This window comes from Balaenoptera physalus (assembly GCF_965194825.1).
Source record: "Balaenoptera physalus genome assembly, chromosome: 3".
NCBI lineage: Eukaryota > Metazoa > Chordata > Mammalia > Artiodactyla > Balaenopteridae > Balaenoptera > Balaenoptera physalus.
In genome coordinates this window covers 67,119,659-67,136,382 of record NC_138890.1, presented here as the reverse complement: position 1 = coordinate 67,136,382, position 16,724 = coordinate 67,119,659, and the positions used below count along the sequence as shown (strand labels likewise).

General features: G+C 39.6%; 1 protein-coding gene across 4 annotated transcripts in view; it reads right to left on the bottom strand.

The window, feature by feature from the left end:
• KIF3A (kinesin family member 3A) overlaps positions 1 to 13,972 on the bottom strand; it is an 88,715-nt gene extending 74,743 nt beyond the window's left edge. For 3 of the 4 annotated variants that reach the window (XR_014261865.1, XM_082455333.1, XM_082455332.1), the window contains exons 1-2: positions 13,815 to 13,972; positions 10,769 to 11,042 (exon numbers count right to left, since the gene is read on the bottom strand). Coding sequence is in view for 3 of the 4 variants with exons in the window: in XM_082455333.1 (XP_082311459.1) it covers positions 10,769 to 11,042; positions 13,815 to 13,820 (280 nt within the window). In the remaining variant the exon portion in view is untranslated. Of the gene's footprint in view, positions 1 to 10,768; positions 11,043 to 13,423; positions 13,523 to 13,814 lie in introns of those variants that run through there. The other variant, XM_082455334.1, reaches the window with a different exon arrangement.
• Between the last annotated feature and the right edge of the window lie 2,752 nt (positions 13,973 to 16,724).

The following is a 16,724-nucleotide window of genomic DNA, read 5'->3' as shown; positions in this document are numbered from 1 at the left end:
ATGAGCTGGAGGAATCGGGCTCCTTGACTTCAGACTATACTACAAACCTACAGTCATCAAAACAGTATGGTACTGGCACAAAAACAGAAATACAGATCAATGGAACAGGATACAAAGGCCAGAGATAAATCCATGCACCTACGGTCAATTACTCTATGACAAAGGAGGCAAGACTATACAATGGAGAAAAGACAGTCTCTTCAAAAAGTGGTGCTGGGAAAAATTGGACAGCTACATGTAAAAGAATGAAATTAGAACATTCTTCAACACCATACACAAAAATAAACTCAAAATGGATTAAAGACCTAAATACAAAGCTGAATACTATAAAACTCTTAGAGGAAAACATAGGCAGAACACTCTTTGACATAAATTGCAGCAAGATTTGTTTGGATCCACCTCCCAATGAAAATAAAAACAAAAATAAACAAGTGGGACCTAATGAAACTTAAAAACTTTTGCACAGCAAAGGAAACCATAAACAAAATGAAAAGACAACTTACAGAATGGGAGAAAATATTTGCAAATGAAGTGACTGACAAGGGATTACTCTCCAAAATATACAAACAGTTCATGTAGTTCTGTATCAAAAAAACAAACAACCCAACCAAAAAATGGGCAGAAGACCTAAATAGACAGTTCTCCAAAGAAGACATACAGATGGCCAAAAAGCACATGAAAAGGTACTCAATATCGCTAATTATTAGAGAATTGCATATCAAAACTACAATGAAGTATCACCCCACACCGGTCAGAATGGCTATCATCAGAAAGTCTACAAACAGTAGATGCTGGAGAGGGTGTGCAGAAAAGGGAACCCTCCTTCACTGTTGGTGGGAATGTAAATTGGTACAGGCACTATGGAAAACAGTATGGAGATGCCTTAAAAAACTAAAAATAGGAACTTTCCTGGCAGTCCAGTGGCTAGGACTTCACCTTCCAATGCAGGGGGTGCGGGTTCGATCCCTGGTCAGGGAGCTGGGATCCCACATGCCTCATGGCCAAAAAACCAAAACAGAAGCAATATTGTAACAAATTCAATAAAGACTTTAAAAAGGGTCCACATCACAAAAAAAAAAAAAAAAAAAAACCTAAAAATAGAACTACCATACAATCCAGTGATCCCATTCCTGGGCATATATCCAGAGAAAACCATCATTCGAAAAGCTATATGCACCCCAATGTTAACTGCAGCGCTATTTACAATAGTCAAGACATGGAAGCAACCTAAATGTCCATCAACAGAGGAATGGATAAAAAAATGGGGTACATATACACAATGGAATATTACTCAGCCATAAAAAAGAATGAAACAATGCCATTTGCAGCAACATAGATGGACCTAGAGATTATCATACTAAGTGAAGTCAGCCAGAGAAAGACAAATATCATATGATATCACTTATATGTGGAATCTAAAAAAAAAAATTATACAAATGAACTTATTTACAAAACAGGAACAGACTCACAGACTTCAGAAACAAACTTATGGTTACCAGAGGGGAAACGTGGTGAGGAGGGATAAATTAGGAGTTTGGGATTAACATATACATATACTATATATATAAAATAGATAATCAACAAGGACATACTGTATAGCACAGGGAGCTCTACGCAATATTCCGTAATAATCTATATGGGAAAAGAATCTGAAAAAGAATGGATATATGTATACGTATAACTGAATCACTTTGCTGTACACCTGAAACTAACACAACATTGTAAATCAACTATACTCCAATATAAAATAAAAATTAAATTAAAAATTTTTTTAAATAAAAAGATTACTAATTTACAATATTAGAGCTGAGAAAGGAGGACCAGGAATCCCCTAAAATTAAAGAATCTCATCTTATTTTTCAGAGATGAGAGTCCAAATTTCTAATTTTTAAATGCCAAACTTAACAAATCTAATGCTATCATTTTGTTCAATATGAACTTCTCTTAAAATGTTAGTTTTTAAAAACTAAAAATTACCTGAGATTTTACCCAGTCTCCTCGTTTCCAAACTATATATTTAAAATGGCAGAAGGTCCACCAAAAAACCTACATATTTATAGCAGCTTTATTCATAACTGCCAAAACTTGGAAGCAACCAAGATGTCCTTCAGTAGGCAGGTTAACAGATAAACAGTACATAAGGACAATGGCATATTATTCACTGATAAAAGAGATGAGTTAACAAGCCACGAAAAGGCATGGAGGAAACCTAAGTGCATGTTACTAAGTGAAAGTTACCAATCTGAAAAGGCAACATACTATATAGAGTGAAACAATTTTGTATGATACTACAATGGTGGATACATGTCATTATATATTTGTCCAAACCCACAGAATGTACAAAACCTAGAGTGAACCCTAATGTAAACTATGGGCTCTGGATGATAATGATGTGTCAATACAGGGTCATCAATTTTAACAAATGTAACCATTACGGTGCAGGATGTTGACAGTGGAGGAGGTGTGCATTCTGGGGGACTAGGGATATATGGGAACTCTGTACTTTGCTCAATTTTACTGTGAACATAAAATTGCGCCAAAAATAGTTTATTAATTATATAAAATTTTTAAATGGCAGAAGGATTACGTACTTGTTATTGAGAGTCCAAACAGTTACAGCTAAGCTACATTTGAATAATGCACAGTAAACTGCATTCTATATTACAGAATTCTATGGGACTTCCCTGGTGGTCCAGTGGTTAAGATTCCATGCTCCCAATGCAGGGGGCATGGATTTGATCCCTGGTCAGGGAACTAATATCCCATGTGCCGCACAGCACAGCCAAATAAATAAACAAACAAACAAATATGGAATAGAACAAACAATCCAGAAATAAGCCCACACATTTGTGGTCAGTTGAATTTTGACAAAAGCACCAAGTTAATTCAACAGGGAAAGAATAGTCTTCTCAACAAATGGTGCTGTAACAACTGGATATCCATAGGCAACAAGGGAAAAAAAGGGGGCAGGGGGGAGAAAGAAAGAAAAAAACTCAGACCCTCACCTCACACCATATATAAAAATTAACTCAAAATGGACCAGAGACTTAAAATGTAAGACCTAAAATGTTTTCAACTTCTAGATAAAAACATAAGAGAAAATCTTTGTGGTCTTGGGTTTGGAAAAAATTTCTGAGCTATGTCACCAAAAGCATGTGATAAAAGAAAACTTGATAGCTGAACTTAATCAAAATACAAAACTTTTCTCTTCAAAAAAACATCACTAAGAAAATGAAAAGACAAGCCACAGACTGGGAAAAATATTTTCAAATCACATATCTGATCACAGATATGAATCCAGAATATATAAAGAGCATGACTCAATAATAAGAACACAGGCAACCAATTTTTAAAATGGGTAAGATATTTTAAGAGATATTTTACCAAGAAGACATACAAATGTCCAATAAGTACACAAACAGATGTTCAATGTTGTTAATCATTAGGGAAATACAAGTTAAAACAATGAGATACCACTACAGATCCTCTAGAATAGCTATAATTAAAAAGAACGAGAGTCTAAATGTTGGTGAAGATGTGAAGAAACTGGAACTCTCATACCATACTGCTGGGAAAAAAGTAGTACAATCACCACTGTGGAAAACGGTTTTGCAGTTTTTTCAAAAGATAAACACACGTTAACCATAAGACCCAGCAATTTCACTCCTAGGTATCTATCCAAGAGAAACTTTACAACGTATCTGCACAATGACTTATAAAAGAATGTTCCTGGGACTTCCCTGGTGGTCCAGTGGTTAAGAATTGGTCTTGCAATGCAGGGGATGCTGGTTCGATCCCTGGTCAGAGAAGTAAGATCCCTCAAGCTGCGGGGCAACTAAGCCCAATGCGCCACAACTACTGAGCCCAAGTGCCACAATCAGAGAGCCTGCGCACCACAACTAATGAGCCCATGCGCTCTGGAGCCCACACGCCACAACTAGAGAGAAGCCCATGCACCACAAAGAGCCCGTGTGCTGCAACTAAGACCCGACACAGCCAAAAAATAAATAAATATTTTAAAGAAAAGAATGTTCCTAACAGCATTATTCTTAATAGTCAAAAAACTGCAATCATTCAAATTCTCATCAAAGACCATAAAAAGTGGTATATTCATACCATGGAATACAACTTAACAATAAAAAGGAACTACTGATAAATGCAACAACATGGATGGCCCTCAAAAATATTACACTAAGTCAAAGAAAACAGATAAAGACAAAATAGTGTCTGATTTGATTTATACGAAATTTTGAGGAAAGGCAAAACTGTAGACAGAAAGCAGGTCCATGGTTGCCTCGGGGTGGGACTGCAAATGGACATAAAAGAACTTATGGAGGTGATAAAACTGATGGTTTCACAACTGTATGTATTTACTAAAACTTAAACTGTACAATTCGATTGCACAATTACAATGGTTGAATTCACTGGGTGTTATTAATAGCTTGATAAAAGTTGTTTAAAAGTAAACTACAGGGGGGAGGAGTCAAGATGGCAGTGTGGGAAGACATAGAGTTAGCATCTCCCCACAACTAATGCGCCTGCTGGCCGCTGGTGGAGGGCTCTGACCCCCAAGGAGACAGGAGGAACCCCAAAGTGAACAGGTAGGACGTACGGCGACCAAAGGGGGAGGAGAAGTGGAGGCCAGACAACATCAGCACCCCTGAGGCCAGGGAGATCAGGAGAGGCAAGTGGGAGGCGCCCTCCGGGAGGAGCGGAAGAGGAGCAGAAGTCAACTGCCCCGCCCACTTGGGCATGGGGAGCCTGCTGAGCTCCCAGGCCAGTCCCCTCCAATCCAAAGCCCCCTCCAGGCTGCGTGGGTCCTGGTGGCATAGGAGGGAAGCCAGGGAGATCAGGAGAGGCAGGCGGGTGGGGCCCTCCCAGACCCCACACTGAGAAGCAGGAGAGGAGAGGAGGGTGTTTGCCCCGCCGACTTGAGCCCAGGAAGCCTGCTAGGCTCCCAGGTGAGGTCCCCTGCCCTCTAAGACCAGGGTCGGGGGCACGCCTGGGCCCCTTCTGTTCCTTGAGCCTAAGCCCCACCCCCACACAGCCCCCAGGGCCTTTTCCAGCCCCATAGGTCCTGAGCACTGGCCCTGCCCACCACCCAAACCTCACCCTTGATAGGCCCCACTCTCCACAGCCAAGGCCTTCCCCCTCCTCCTTTTTTTTTTTTCTTTCCTTCCTCCTTTTTCACTATTGTGGTACTGAGTTACCTTCTGGTTGTTGATTCATCTATATTTTTATTTTTATATTCTGTCTAACATACCTGTTAATTTCCTAGTCTAATTTTATTTTTTACTTTGTTATTTTTCTCTTTAAAAAAAATTTTTTTTTGCCACCCACATGGCTTGCAGGATCTTGATTTGTGAGCCTGGGGTCAGGGGGAAGCTCCTGCGGTAGGAGCTCCAAGTCCGAACCACTGGACTAACAGAGAACCTCAGACCCCAGGGAATATTCATCAGAGTGAGGTCTCACAGAGTTCCTCATCTCAGCACCAAGACCCAGCTCTACCCAATAGCCTACAAACTACAGTGTTGGAAGCCTCAGGCCAAACAACCGGTAAAACAGGAACACAATCCCACTCTTAAAAAAAAAAAAAAAAATGAGATGGCAAAAAATATGTCACAGATTAAGGAGCAAGGTAAAAACCTACAAGACCAAATAAATGAAAAGGAAATAGGCAATCTACCTGAAAAAGAATTCAGAGTAATGATAGTAAAGATGATCCAGATCTCAGAAATAGAATGGAGGCACAGATTGAGAAAATACAAGAAATGTTTAACAAAGATCTAGAAGAACTAAAGAACAAATAAACAGAGATGAACAACACAATAACTGAAATGAAAAATACACTAGAAGGAATCAATAACAGAATAACGGAGGCAGAAGAACGAATAAGTGAGCTGGAAGAAATAACTGCCAAGGAGCAGAATAAAGAAAAAAGAATGAAAAGAATTGAACACAATCTCAGAGACCTCTGGGACAACACTAAACACACCAACATTCGAATTATAGGGGTCCCAGAAGAAGAAGAGAAAAAGAAACGGTCTGAGAAAATATTTGAAGATATTATAGTGGAAAACTTCCCTAACATGGGAAAGGAAATAGTCACCCAAGTCCAGGAAGCACAGAAAGTCCCACACAGGATAAACCCTAGGAGAAACACACCAAGACACATATTAATCAAACTAATAAAAATTAAATTCAAAGAAAAAGTATTAAAAGCAGCAAGGGAAAAACAAAAAATAACATACAAAGGAATCCCCATAAGGTTATCAGCGGATTTTTCAGCAGAAACTCTGCAGGCCAGAAGGGAGTGGCAGGATATACTTAAAGTGATGAAAGAGAAAAACCTACAACCAAGATTACTCTACCCAGCAAGGATCTCATTCAGATTTGATGAAGAAGTCAAAAGCTTTTCAGACAAACAAAAGCTAAGAGAATTCAGCACCACCAAACCAACTTTACAACAAATGCTAAAAAAAATTCTCTAAGTGGGAAACACAAGAGAAGAAAAAGACCAACAAAAACAAACCCAAAACAGTTAAGAAAATGGTAATAGGAACATACATATCAATAATAATCTTGAATGTAAATGGATTAAATGCCCCAACCAAAAGACACAGACTGGCTGAATGGATACAAAAACAAGACCCATATATACGCTGTCTACAAGAGACCCACTTCAGACCTAGGGACACATACAGACTGAAAGTGAAGGGATGGAAAAAGATATTCCATGCAAATGGAAATCAAAAGAAAGCTAGAGTAGCAATACTCATATCAGATAAAATAGACTTTAAAATAAAGACTGTTACAAGAGATAAGGAGGGACGCTACATAATGATCAAAGGATCAATTCAAGAAGAAGATATAACAATTATAAATGTTTATGCATCCAACATAGGAGCACCTCAATACATAAGGCAAATGCTAACAACCATGAAAGGAGAAATCGACAGTAACACAATATTGTAGGGGCCTTTAACACCTCACTTACACCAATGGACAGATCATCCAAACAGAAAATAAATAAGGAAACACAAGCTTTAAATGACACAGTAGACCAGATAGATTTAATTGATATTTATAGAACATTCCACCCAAAAGTGGCTGAATACACTTTCTTCTCAAGTGCACATGGAATATTCTCCAGGACAGATCACATCTTGGGTCACAAATCAAGCCGTGGAAAATTTAAGAAAATTGAAATCGTATCAAGCATCTTTTCTGACCACAATGCTATGAGACTGGAAATCAATTACAAGAAAAAAACTGTAAAAAAAACAAATATATGCAGGCTAAACAGTGCACTACTAAATAACCAAGAGATCACTGAAGAAATCAAAGAAGAAATAAAAAAATACATAGAAACAAACAACAACGAAAACATGACAACCCAAAACCTACAGGACGCAGCAAAAGCAGTTCTAAGAGGGAAGTTTATAGCAATTCAATCTCACCTCAAGAAACAAGAAAAATCTCAAATAAACAATCTAACCCTACATGTAAATCAACTAGAGAAAGAAGAACAAAGAAAACCCAAAGTCAGTAGAAAGAAAGAAATCATAAAGATCAGAGCAGAAATAAATGAAACAGAAATGAAGAAAACAATAGCAAAGATCAATAAAACTAAAAGCTGGTTCTTTGAGAAGATAAACAAAATTGATAAACCCTTAGCCAGACTCATCAAGAAAAAAAGGGAGAGGACGCAAGTCAATAAAATTAGAAATGAAAAAGGAGAAATCACAACTGACACTGCAGAAATACTAAAGGATTATAAGAGACTACTACAAACAACTATATGCCAATAAAATGGACAACCACGAAGAAATGAACAAATTCTTGGAAAGGTACAATTTTCCAAGACTGAACCAGGAAGAATTAGAAAATATAAACAGACGTATCACAAGTTATGAAACTGAAACTGTAATTAAAAAGCTTCCAACAAACAAAAGTCCAGGACCAGATGGTTTCACAGGCGAATTCTATCAAACATTTAGAGAAGAGCTAACACCAATCCTTCTCAAACTCTTCCAAAAAGTTGCAGAGGGAGAAACACTCCCAAATTCATTCTACAAAGCCACCATCACCCTGATACCAAAACCAGAAAAAGATATCACAAAAAAAGAAAATTATAGACCAGTATCACTGATGAACATAGATGCAAAAATCCTGAACAAAATACTAGCAAATATAATCCAACAGCACATTAAAAGGATCATACACCATGATCAAGTGGGATTTATCCCAGGGATGTAAAGATTCTTCAATATATGCAAATCAATCAATGTGATACACCACGTTAGCAAATTAAGGAACAAAAACCATATGGGTTCATCTCAATAGATGCAGAAAAAGCTTTTGACAAAATTCAACACCCATTTCTGATAAAAACTCTCCAGAAAATGGGCATAGAGGGAACCTACCTCAACATAATAAAGGCCATATATGACAAATCCACAGTAAGCATCATACTCAATGGTGAAAAACTGAAAGCATTTCCACTAGGATCAGGAAGAAGACAAGGATGTCCACTCTCACCACTCTTACCCAACACAGTTTTGGAAGTCCTAGCCACAGCAATCAGAGAAGAAAAAGAAATAAAAGGAATACAAATTGGAAAAGAAGAAGTACAACTGTCACTACTTGCCGATGACATGATACTATACATAGAAAATCCTAAAGATGCCACCAGAAAACTACTAGAACTAATCAATGAATTTGGTAAGGCTGCAGGATACAAAACTAATGCACAGAAATCTCTGGCATTCCTATACACCAACAACGAAAAATCAGAAAGAGAAATTAAGGAAACACTCCCATTTACCATTGCAACAAAAAGAATAAAATACCTAGGAATAAACCTGCGTAAGGAGGCGAAAGACTTGTACTCAGAAAACTATAAAACACTGATGAAAGAAATCAAAGATGACATAAACAGATGGAGAAATATACCATGTTCTTGGATTGGAAGAATCAATATTGTGAAAATGACTATACTACCCAAAGCAATCTACAGATTCAGTGCAATCCCTATCAAACTACCAATGGCATTCTTCACAGAATTAGAACAAAAAAATCTTACAATTTGTATGGAAACACAAAAGACCCCAAATAGCCAAAGCAATCTTGAGAAAGAAAAATGGAGTTGGAGGAATCAGGCTCCCCGACTTCAAACTATACCATAAAGCTACAGTAATCAAGACAGTATGGTACTGGCACAAAAACAGAAATATAGATCAATGGTACAGGATAGAATGCCCAGAGTTAAACCCACACACATATGGTCACCTAATTTACGACAAAGGTGGCAAGAACATACAACGGAGAAAAGAGCCGCTTCAATAAGTGGTGCTGGGAAAATTGGACAGCTACGTGTAACAGAATGAAATTAGAACACTACGTAACACCATACACAAAAATAAACTCCAAATGGATTAAAGACTTAAATGTAAGAACAGAAACTATAAAACTTTTAGAGGAAAACATAGGTAAACCACTCTTTGACATAAACCACAGCAAGATCTTTTTTGACCCGCTTCCTAGAGTAACAAATAAAAACAAAAATAAACAAATGGAACTTAATTAAACTTAAAAGCTTTTGCACAGCAAAGGAAACCATAAACAAGACAAAAAGACAACCCTCAGAATGGGAGAAAATATTTGCAAATGAAACGACAAACGACAAAAGAAATGACAAATTAATCTCCAAAATATACAAACAACTCATGGAGCTCAATATCAAGAAAACAAACAATCCAGTTAAAAAATGGGCAGAAGACCAAATAGACATTTCACCAAGGAAGACATACAGATGGCCAAGAGGCACATTAAAACATGCTCAACATCACTAATTATTAGAGAAATGCAAATCAAAACTACAATGAGGTATCACCTCACGCTGGTCAGAATGGCCATTATCAAAAAAGCTAGAAACAATAAATGCTGGAAAGGGTGTGGTGAAAAGGGAACCCTCCTACACTGTTGGTGGGAATGTAAATGGATACAACCACTATGGACAACAGTATGGAGGTTCCTTAAAAAACTAAAAATAGAACTACCATATGACCCAGCAATCCCACTACTGGGCATATACCCTGAGAGAACCATAATTCAAAAAGAGACATGGACCACAATGTTCAGTGCAGCACTATTTACAATATCAAGGACATGGAATCAACCTAAATGTCCATCGACCAATGAATGGAAAAAGATGATGTGGCACATATATACAATGGAATATTGCTCAGCTATAAAAAGAAACGAAACTTAGTTATTTGTAGTGAGGTGGATGGACCTAGAGTCTGTCATACAGAGTGAAGTAAGTTAGAAAGAGAAAAACAAATACAGTATGCTAACGCATATACATGGAATCTAAAAAAAAAATAAAATGTTAGTGATGAACCTAGTTGAAAGGCAGGGATAAAGAGGTAGACATAGAGAATGGACTTGATGACGTGGGGTGGGAGGGTGAAGCTGGGGCGAAGTGAGAGTGGCATCAACGTATATACACCACCGAATGTAGAACAGTTGGCTGGTGGGAAGTAGCAGCATAGCACAGGGAGATCAGCTCTGTGCTTGGCAATGACCTAGAGGGGTGAGGCAGGGAGAATGGGAGGGAGGCTCAAGAGGGAGGGTATACGGGGACATGTGTATGCATATGGCAGATTCCCTTTCTTGTGCAACAGAAGCTAACACGGTACTGTGAAGCAATTATACTCCAATAAAGATCTATTTAAAAAAGGAGTAAACTATATAAAGTACTCACCATTGTAGCCTTCAAGAACAGAATCAATAATAGGTCTGGCAGTTAAGTTATAAACATCTAGTTGTTTACTCTCTGGTCCAAAAACAGTATCAAAAGTAAACGTCTTTGGAGGTTCATTGGAAGAATCAGTCTTATGTACAGTGATAGTTCCCCTCATCTCATCCACACCGACAGCCTGTCTGTAGCACATTGATTTCTCTCTGTCATTGAGGGGCCGGCACCTAACCACCACCTTCACAGTATCACAGCTTTCCGGCTTCTCTGATTTACTGATCTGGTGGAGAAAATATTTACAAACAACGAAAAGAACATTTACTTTTACCTTCAACAGATTAAATTTAAAATTTGAAAAAGGCTACTTTGGCATCCTAGTGCCTTGCACACATTAAGCACTCCATAAATAGTTGTTAAATGCAATTAAAGATCTTACAGATATATAGAAAAAGCTTATTAAAAAAGATATGAAAATAGTTTCTTTTACAATACAAATGAGGGGAGAGGAAATCTAATTTACATTTACAGTTAATGTTATTCAGGCAGAAAATGAGAGAGTATATTAGAGACTTGTCTTTCTGCACAAAGTCCCTGACTTGCTCTGAGTTTCCTGCCTGTAGGAAAACACGTGCGAATATGGTTAATAACTTTAATCAAGAATCTAGTAATAGGTCCTCTGCTCCCCCTGAGACTTTTAGTTTTATTGATATTTTCTACAATGCATTAGTAAAACAATTTTTTATCAAATAATATATCCTCATATAGTCTACTGTTTCTATAGAAGACAAGTGAAAGACAGAAAAGAAAGCCTGATGGCAGAAAAATGTTTTAGCTTGACTCTAACCTTATGAACATTTGTATATGTAAAGTTTCAAATTTTGAAATTTTATGATTAAGAATCTATATTAAAATACAATTATTAAAGTGAAGAAGTTCAACAGTTTGGTTGAACAGATATTAAATTCCTACTGTTTCAGATACTCTTCTAAGCATTAGAGAAACAAACGTGAGCCACTGTCATTGACAAGGAACAGATTATATCAATTCAACACACTTCTTTCCATCTCTACTTTCACCACCTTATTCTAGGTCACCATTATCTCGCCCCGAATTATAAGAGACTCCTACCTGTACTACTGCATCTAATTAGGTTCCCCTATAGTCTGTTCTCTACTTGGCAGTCAGTTTCAACACAAATCTAATTATGTCACTCTCCTCCTTAAAACTCTTCAATGGTTTCCCACAGATCCTGGGATGAAGATCGAAATCCTTCAGGTGGTGTGTAAGATCTGATTCTGGCCCATGTCTACTTCTCCAGTTTTATTTCATAAGCTTGGCTTTCTTAGCCACAGCCACACTGGCCTTCTTTCAGGCCTTTTCTTGTCACCATGATCCCTCTCACCACACTCCTTCCCAGGTGCTGTTCCTTATGCCTAGAACATCCCCCACCCTCCTCTTCACTTACCCTGCAGACCTCAGCTCAACAGCCCCTTCATCTGGGAAGACTTCCCTGATTAGGTCAAATCCTTGTATAAGCCTTGATAGCACCCTTCTCTCTCCTTCTCCATCGGTTATAATTTTACTTTTTTTTTTTTTGGCTCCTTATTCGATTAATGTCTGTGTCTCAATTTAACCCAGAAGTTCCAAACTGGTAGTCAGTCAAGGGGCTGAATTCAGCCCACAAATGTCTTTTGCTTGGCTTATATTATTTTAAAATCTTTTGAATTAGTTGCTAAAAATTAAAAATTGAGAAATTTCACAAAAATAACAATTTCTAGATTCTCCTGGAAAAAATAGATGATCTGACATCTGTAGGTCAGCATTCCTACACGGCAACACTTAATTCACCAGAATCTATTTCTATCTATTGTATGCCACCCATCCACTTCATTCATTAATGTTAAGTGTCTTTGTCCCTGTATGTATGTATGGTTTTCACCTCCGCCCAAGAAGGCAAGCGTCTCTCTTCTCAAGTTCAAGAACCTGCCTGGTTTTCCTCAATATTGTATCTCCAGTCCTAGCATGGGGTTGGTGCCCAATAACTGTTGAATGAATTGATAAATAAATAGAAAGCAACAAGTAACAAATATTAAGCATTTAATGCTAAAAGTCAAGCACTGTCCTTCAAGTCTCCTGCGCATTCTTATCTCATCCTGATAACCCCAGAAGGAAAAGTTTAATTACGTAGGAACGAAGGGCCCAGAAAGATTAAATAATTATCCAAGGCCTCGCAACCAGTAAATAGCCAGCCACTGCTCAAGTGTTCTCCATTACCCTATAATGGACTTAGGACGCCTCCTTATTAGGTGCACGATAACAATCTGTGAAATCCTACAAGACAAACATACCACCACCAAACCACTCACCCCCCTCACGTAAACAGCCGGCCACAGCTCAAGTGTTCTCCATGACCCTATATTGGACTTACGACGGCCCCTTATTAAGTGCAAGTTAACAGGCTGTTAAATCCTACAAGACAAACATACCGCCACCCACCACTCACTCCCCTCACACACAAAGACACCTACGGGTTACATTCTGCACTGTAAGCTAGAGCACCACGAAGAGGAATGACAGCTCGAGTCAGCAGCCTGGGGTAGAGGCAGACAGCCTGTGCTTTACTGCCTTCCAGAGCTTGGCTCCTCGGCGCAGAGACCCCACAGGGTGAGAGGCATCCAAACCCGACCCTCCGCGGTTGCTCCTAGAGGCCCTACCCAGCGGACAGGGCTGGGAGCGAGAGCGCATCCTCTGGCACAGTGCCTTTATGTCAAGCAGCCCAGGCCTTGCGGGATGCAGCAGCAACGAAGACCGCAAGGCCTGCCGCGGGCCCCTCCCAGGGTCGGGTCGGCTGAACCCCCCCCCCCCCCAGTCCAGGGCCCACCCGCCTGGCTCCCCAACCGCTTGGCCCGCCCGGCACTGCCCTGCCCTGCCCTGCCCTGCCCCGCCCCACCCCGGCCGCCCGCCTGCTCTGCGCCTCCATGGTAACGGCCGCGCCACCCGGCCAGGCCGCAGGGATGAGGAGGAACCCCAGCGGCTGAGTGACCCCACTCACCGGCATCGTTGCTTCCTCCCGTGCTCGGCGGACGTCCCCGCCCGGGGTGCAGTCCAATGACGCCGGGTTCGCAGGAGAGGCGAGTCAGAGATTATCGAAACACTGCCTGGGCGCTCCCGAGACTGCGGATCCTCTGGCGAGAGCGCGCTGTGCGCAGGCGCACCCCGAGCTCGCCCCGCCCCATCCCCTTGCCCGAGGCGTCTTCGGTCTCTTGCATTGCGCCTGCGCCGAGACTTTCCGAGTCCGTCTCCTAGGACGCCAGACTGAGGCTGCGCCTGCGCAATGCCGCCATTCCACTGTGCTGGAAATTTGGCCTGATTTGGGGCTGGGAGACCTGCCTACCACCGGGGGTGGGGGGGGGGGAGGGGGAGGGGGAGGAGGAGGCAATCCTAGACCGGCAACGCTCATCTTCTAGCACTTGCAATACTCCGAACATTAAAAACAACGATAGCAATTTTACATTGTGTCCCCTCTGAAGAGCCAAAAACTTTACATACATTATTGCGCTTGATTGCCAACTTGTTTATGACCTGTCTCACCATTAGGTGAGGTCGTGAGGGACTTTGTTGGTATTCTCACAATTACCTCCAGAGCCTAGAATACGACCTGGCACAGAGTAAGTTTTCAATAAATATTCGTGAAAGAATGATCTATCCTCTTTCTTGTCCGAACCTGTCTCTGAACACCACTCTGCTTGGATGTGTAATAGACATTTCAAGTTTATCGTGTCCAGAATTGAAACGTTGATTCCCGCTTCCCATCCCTGGCAGTACCCACATCACCCCTGTCAAACATAAAATAAATAAATAAGTAATTTAAAAGGCTAATCGCAATAAATGTAAGCTGAATTCTGACAATTTATGAGGTCAAAACCACAGTCTTTTTCCTCTCATACTCAATACCCAATCTTTCTATAGAATTAGTTGCCTCCATCTTCAGAATAGAACCAGAATCCGACCACTTCTACCACCACCATCTCTCACCTGTGTTACTAAGCAGCTCAGAACTGGTTTCCTTGCAGTTCATCCTTGCCATCCTAGTCTACTTTCAACACAGGAGCCAGAGGGCTGGTGTTAAAACATGAATCCGATACTGTCTTTTCTCCGTTCAAAACCTGCCAATGATCTCTCATCTCACAGAATAAAAGTCACAGGCCCTCTCCAGGTTTCCTGCAATCTTCTCTCTTACTCATTATTGCAAGCTATCCCCCTTGCACCAGCTCCACCTGGCCTCCTTGATTCATCTGACATTGCAGGCATGGTTTCCTGTTAGAATACAAAGGCTTTTATGCTTGCAGCAGGAGCTAATAAAAATACTTAGTGTCAGCATACTGTTTTAAGTGCTTTAATTCCTTTTTAAGTTATTAATTTAATTTACATTATAACCTTTTGAAATAGGTACTATTAGTCATTTTAATAGAAAACAGGAGTAACTATTTCACAGATCTAAAAAACTGAAGCATAGAGCCATTAAGTAACTTGTCCAAGGTCATACCTACAGGCAATGACAAAGCCCAGATCCAAATCCAGGCCCTGGAAAGCTCCCCCTGTAGATATCTGCTTGACTCCCTCACCTCCTTCAGAATATCTTTGTTCACACATCACCTTCTCAGTGAACCCTACCAATGATCTTTCTATTTAAAATTCCAACCTTCAGCCCCAGTCTTATCTCCCCTCCCTACTTTATATTTCTTCATAGTACTTATCACTCTCTGATATACTGGAAATATGATATCAGCTTTATTGAGATATAATCATACATCATACAATTCACCAATTTAAATTGTACAATTCAATGATTTTTACTATATACAGAGTTGTGCAACCAAAACCACAATCAATTTTAAACATTTTCATCCCCCCAAAAAGAAACACTACACTCATAGCCGTCATTCCTCCTTCCCCCCCCACCCCCGCCCCCGGCAACATCCCAGCCCTAGGCAACCACCAATCTACTTTCTGTATCTATAGATTTGCCTATTTTGGACATTTCATATAAATGGAATTATATAATATGTGACCTTCTGTGAAATGACGTCTATCACTTAGAATAATGTTTTCAAGCTTCATCCCTTTTGTAACACATATCAGTAATCCTTTACATTTTATGGCTAAATAATGTTCCATTGTATGGATATACCACATATTTATCTATTTGTCAGTTGATGGACATTTGGGTTGTTTCCACTTTTTGGTACTATGGATAATGCTGCTACAAGTTTTTGTGTGAACGTTTCATTTCCCTTGAGTATATACTACAAGTGGAACTGATGGATCATTTGGTAACTCTAAATAACATTTTGAGGAATTGCCAAGTTGTTTTCCACAGTGGCTGTACCACCAGCAATGTATGAGGTTTATAATTTCTCCACATCCTCACCAACACTTGCTATTGTCTTACCTTTCTTATCACAGCCATCCTACTGGTATAAAATAGCATCTCATTGTGGTTTCTATTTGTACTTCCTTGATGACTAATGGTGTTGGACATCACTTCATGTGCTATTGACCATTTGAATATCTTCTTCAGAGAAATGTCTAGTCAATTCTTTGCCCTTTTCATCTGTCTTTTCATTATTAAGTTGTTAAGAATTCTTTATATATTCTAAATACAAGTCTCTTTTCAGATATATGATATACACATGCTTTCTATTATGTGTGTTGTCTTTTTAATTTCTGGATGCTGTTCTGTGTGCTCTTACATTTAGATCTATGATCTATTTTGAGTTATTTTTGTATATGATATGGTATAGGGATCCAGCTTCATTTTTCCACATGTGAATATTCATCTGTCCCATCACCATTTGCTGAAAAGACTGTTTTTCCCCCCCCCCCACTGAATTATTGTGGCAACCTTGTCAAATATCAATTGGTCATAAATATGAGGGCTGTTTTCCAGACTCTCAATTTA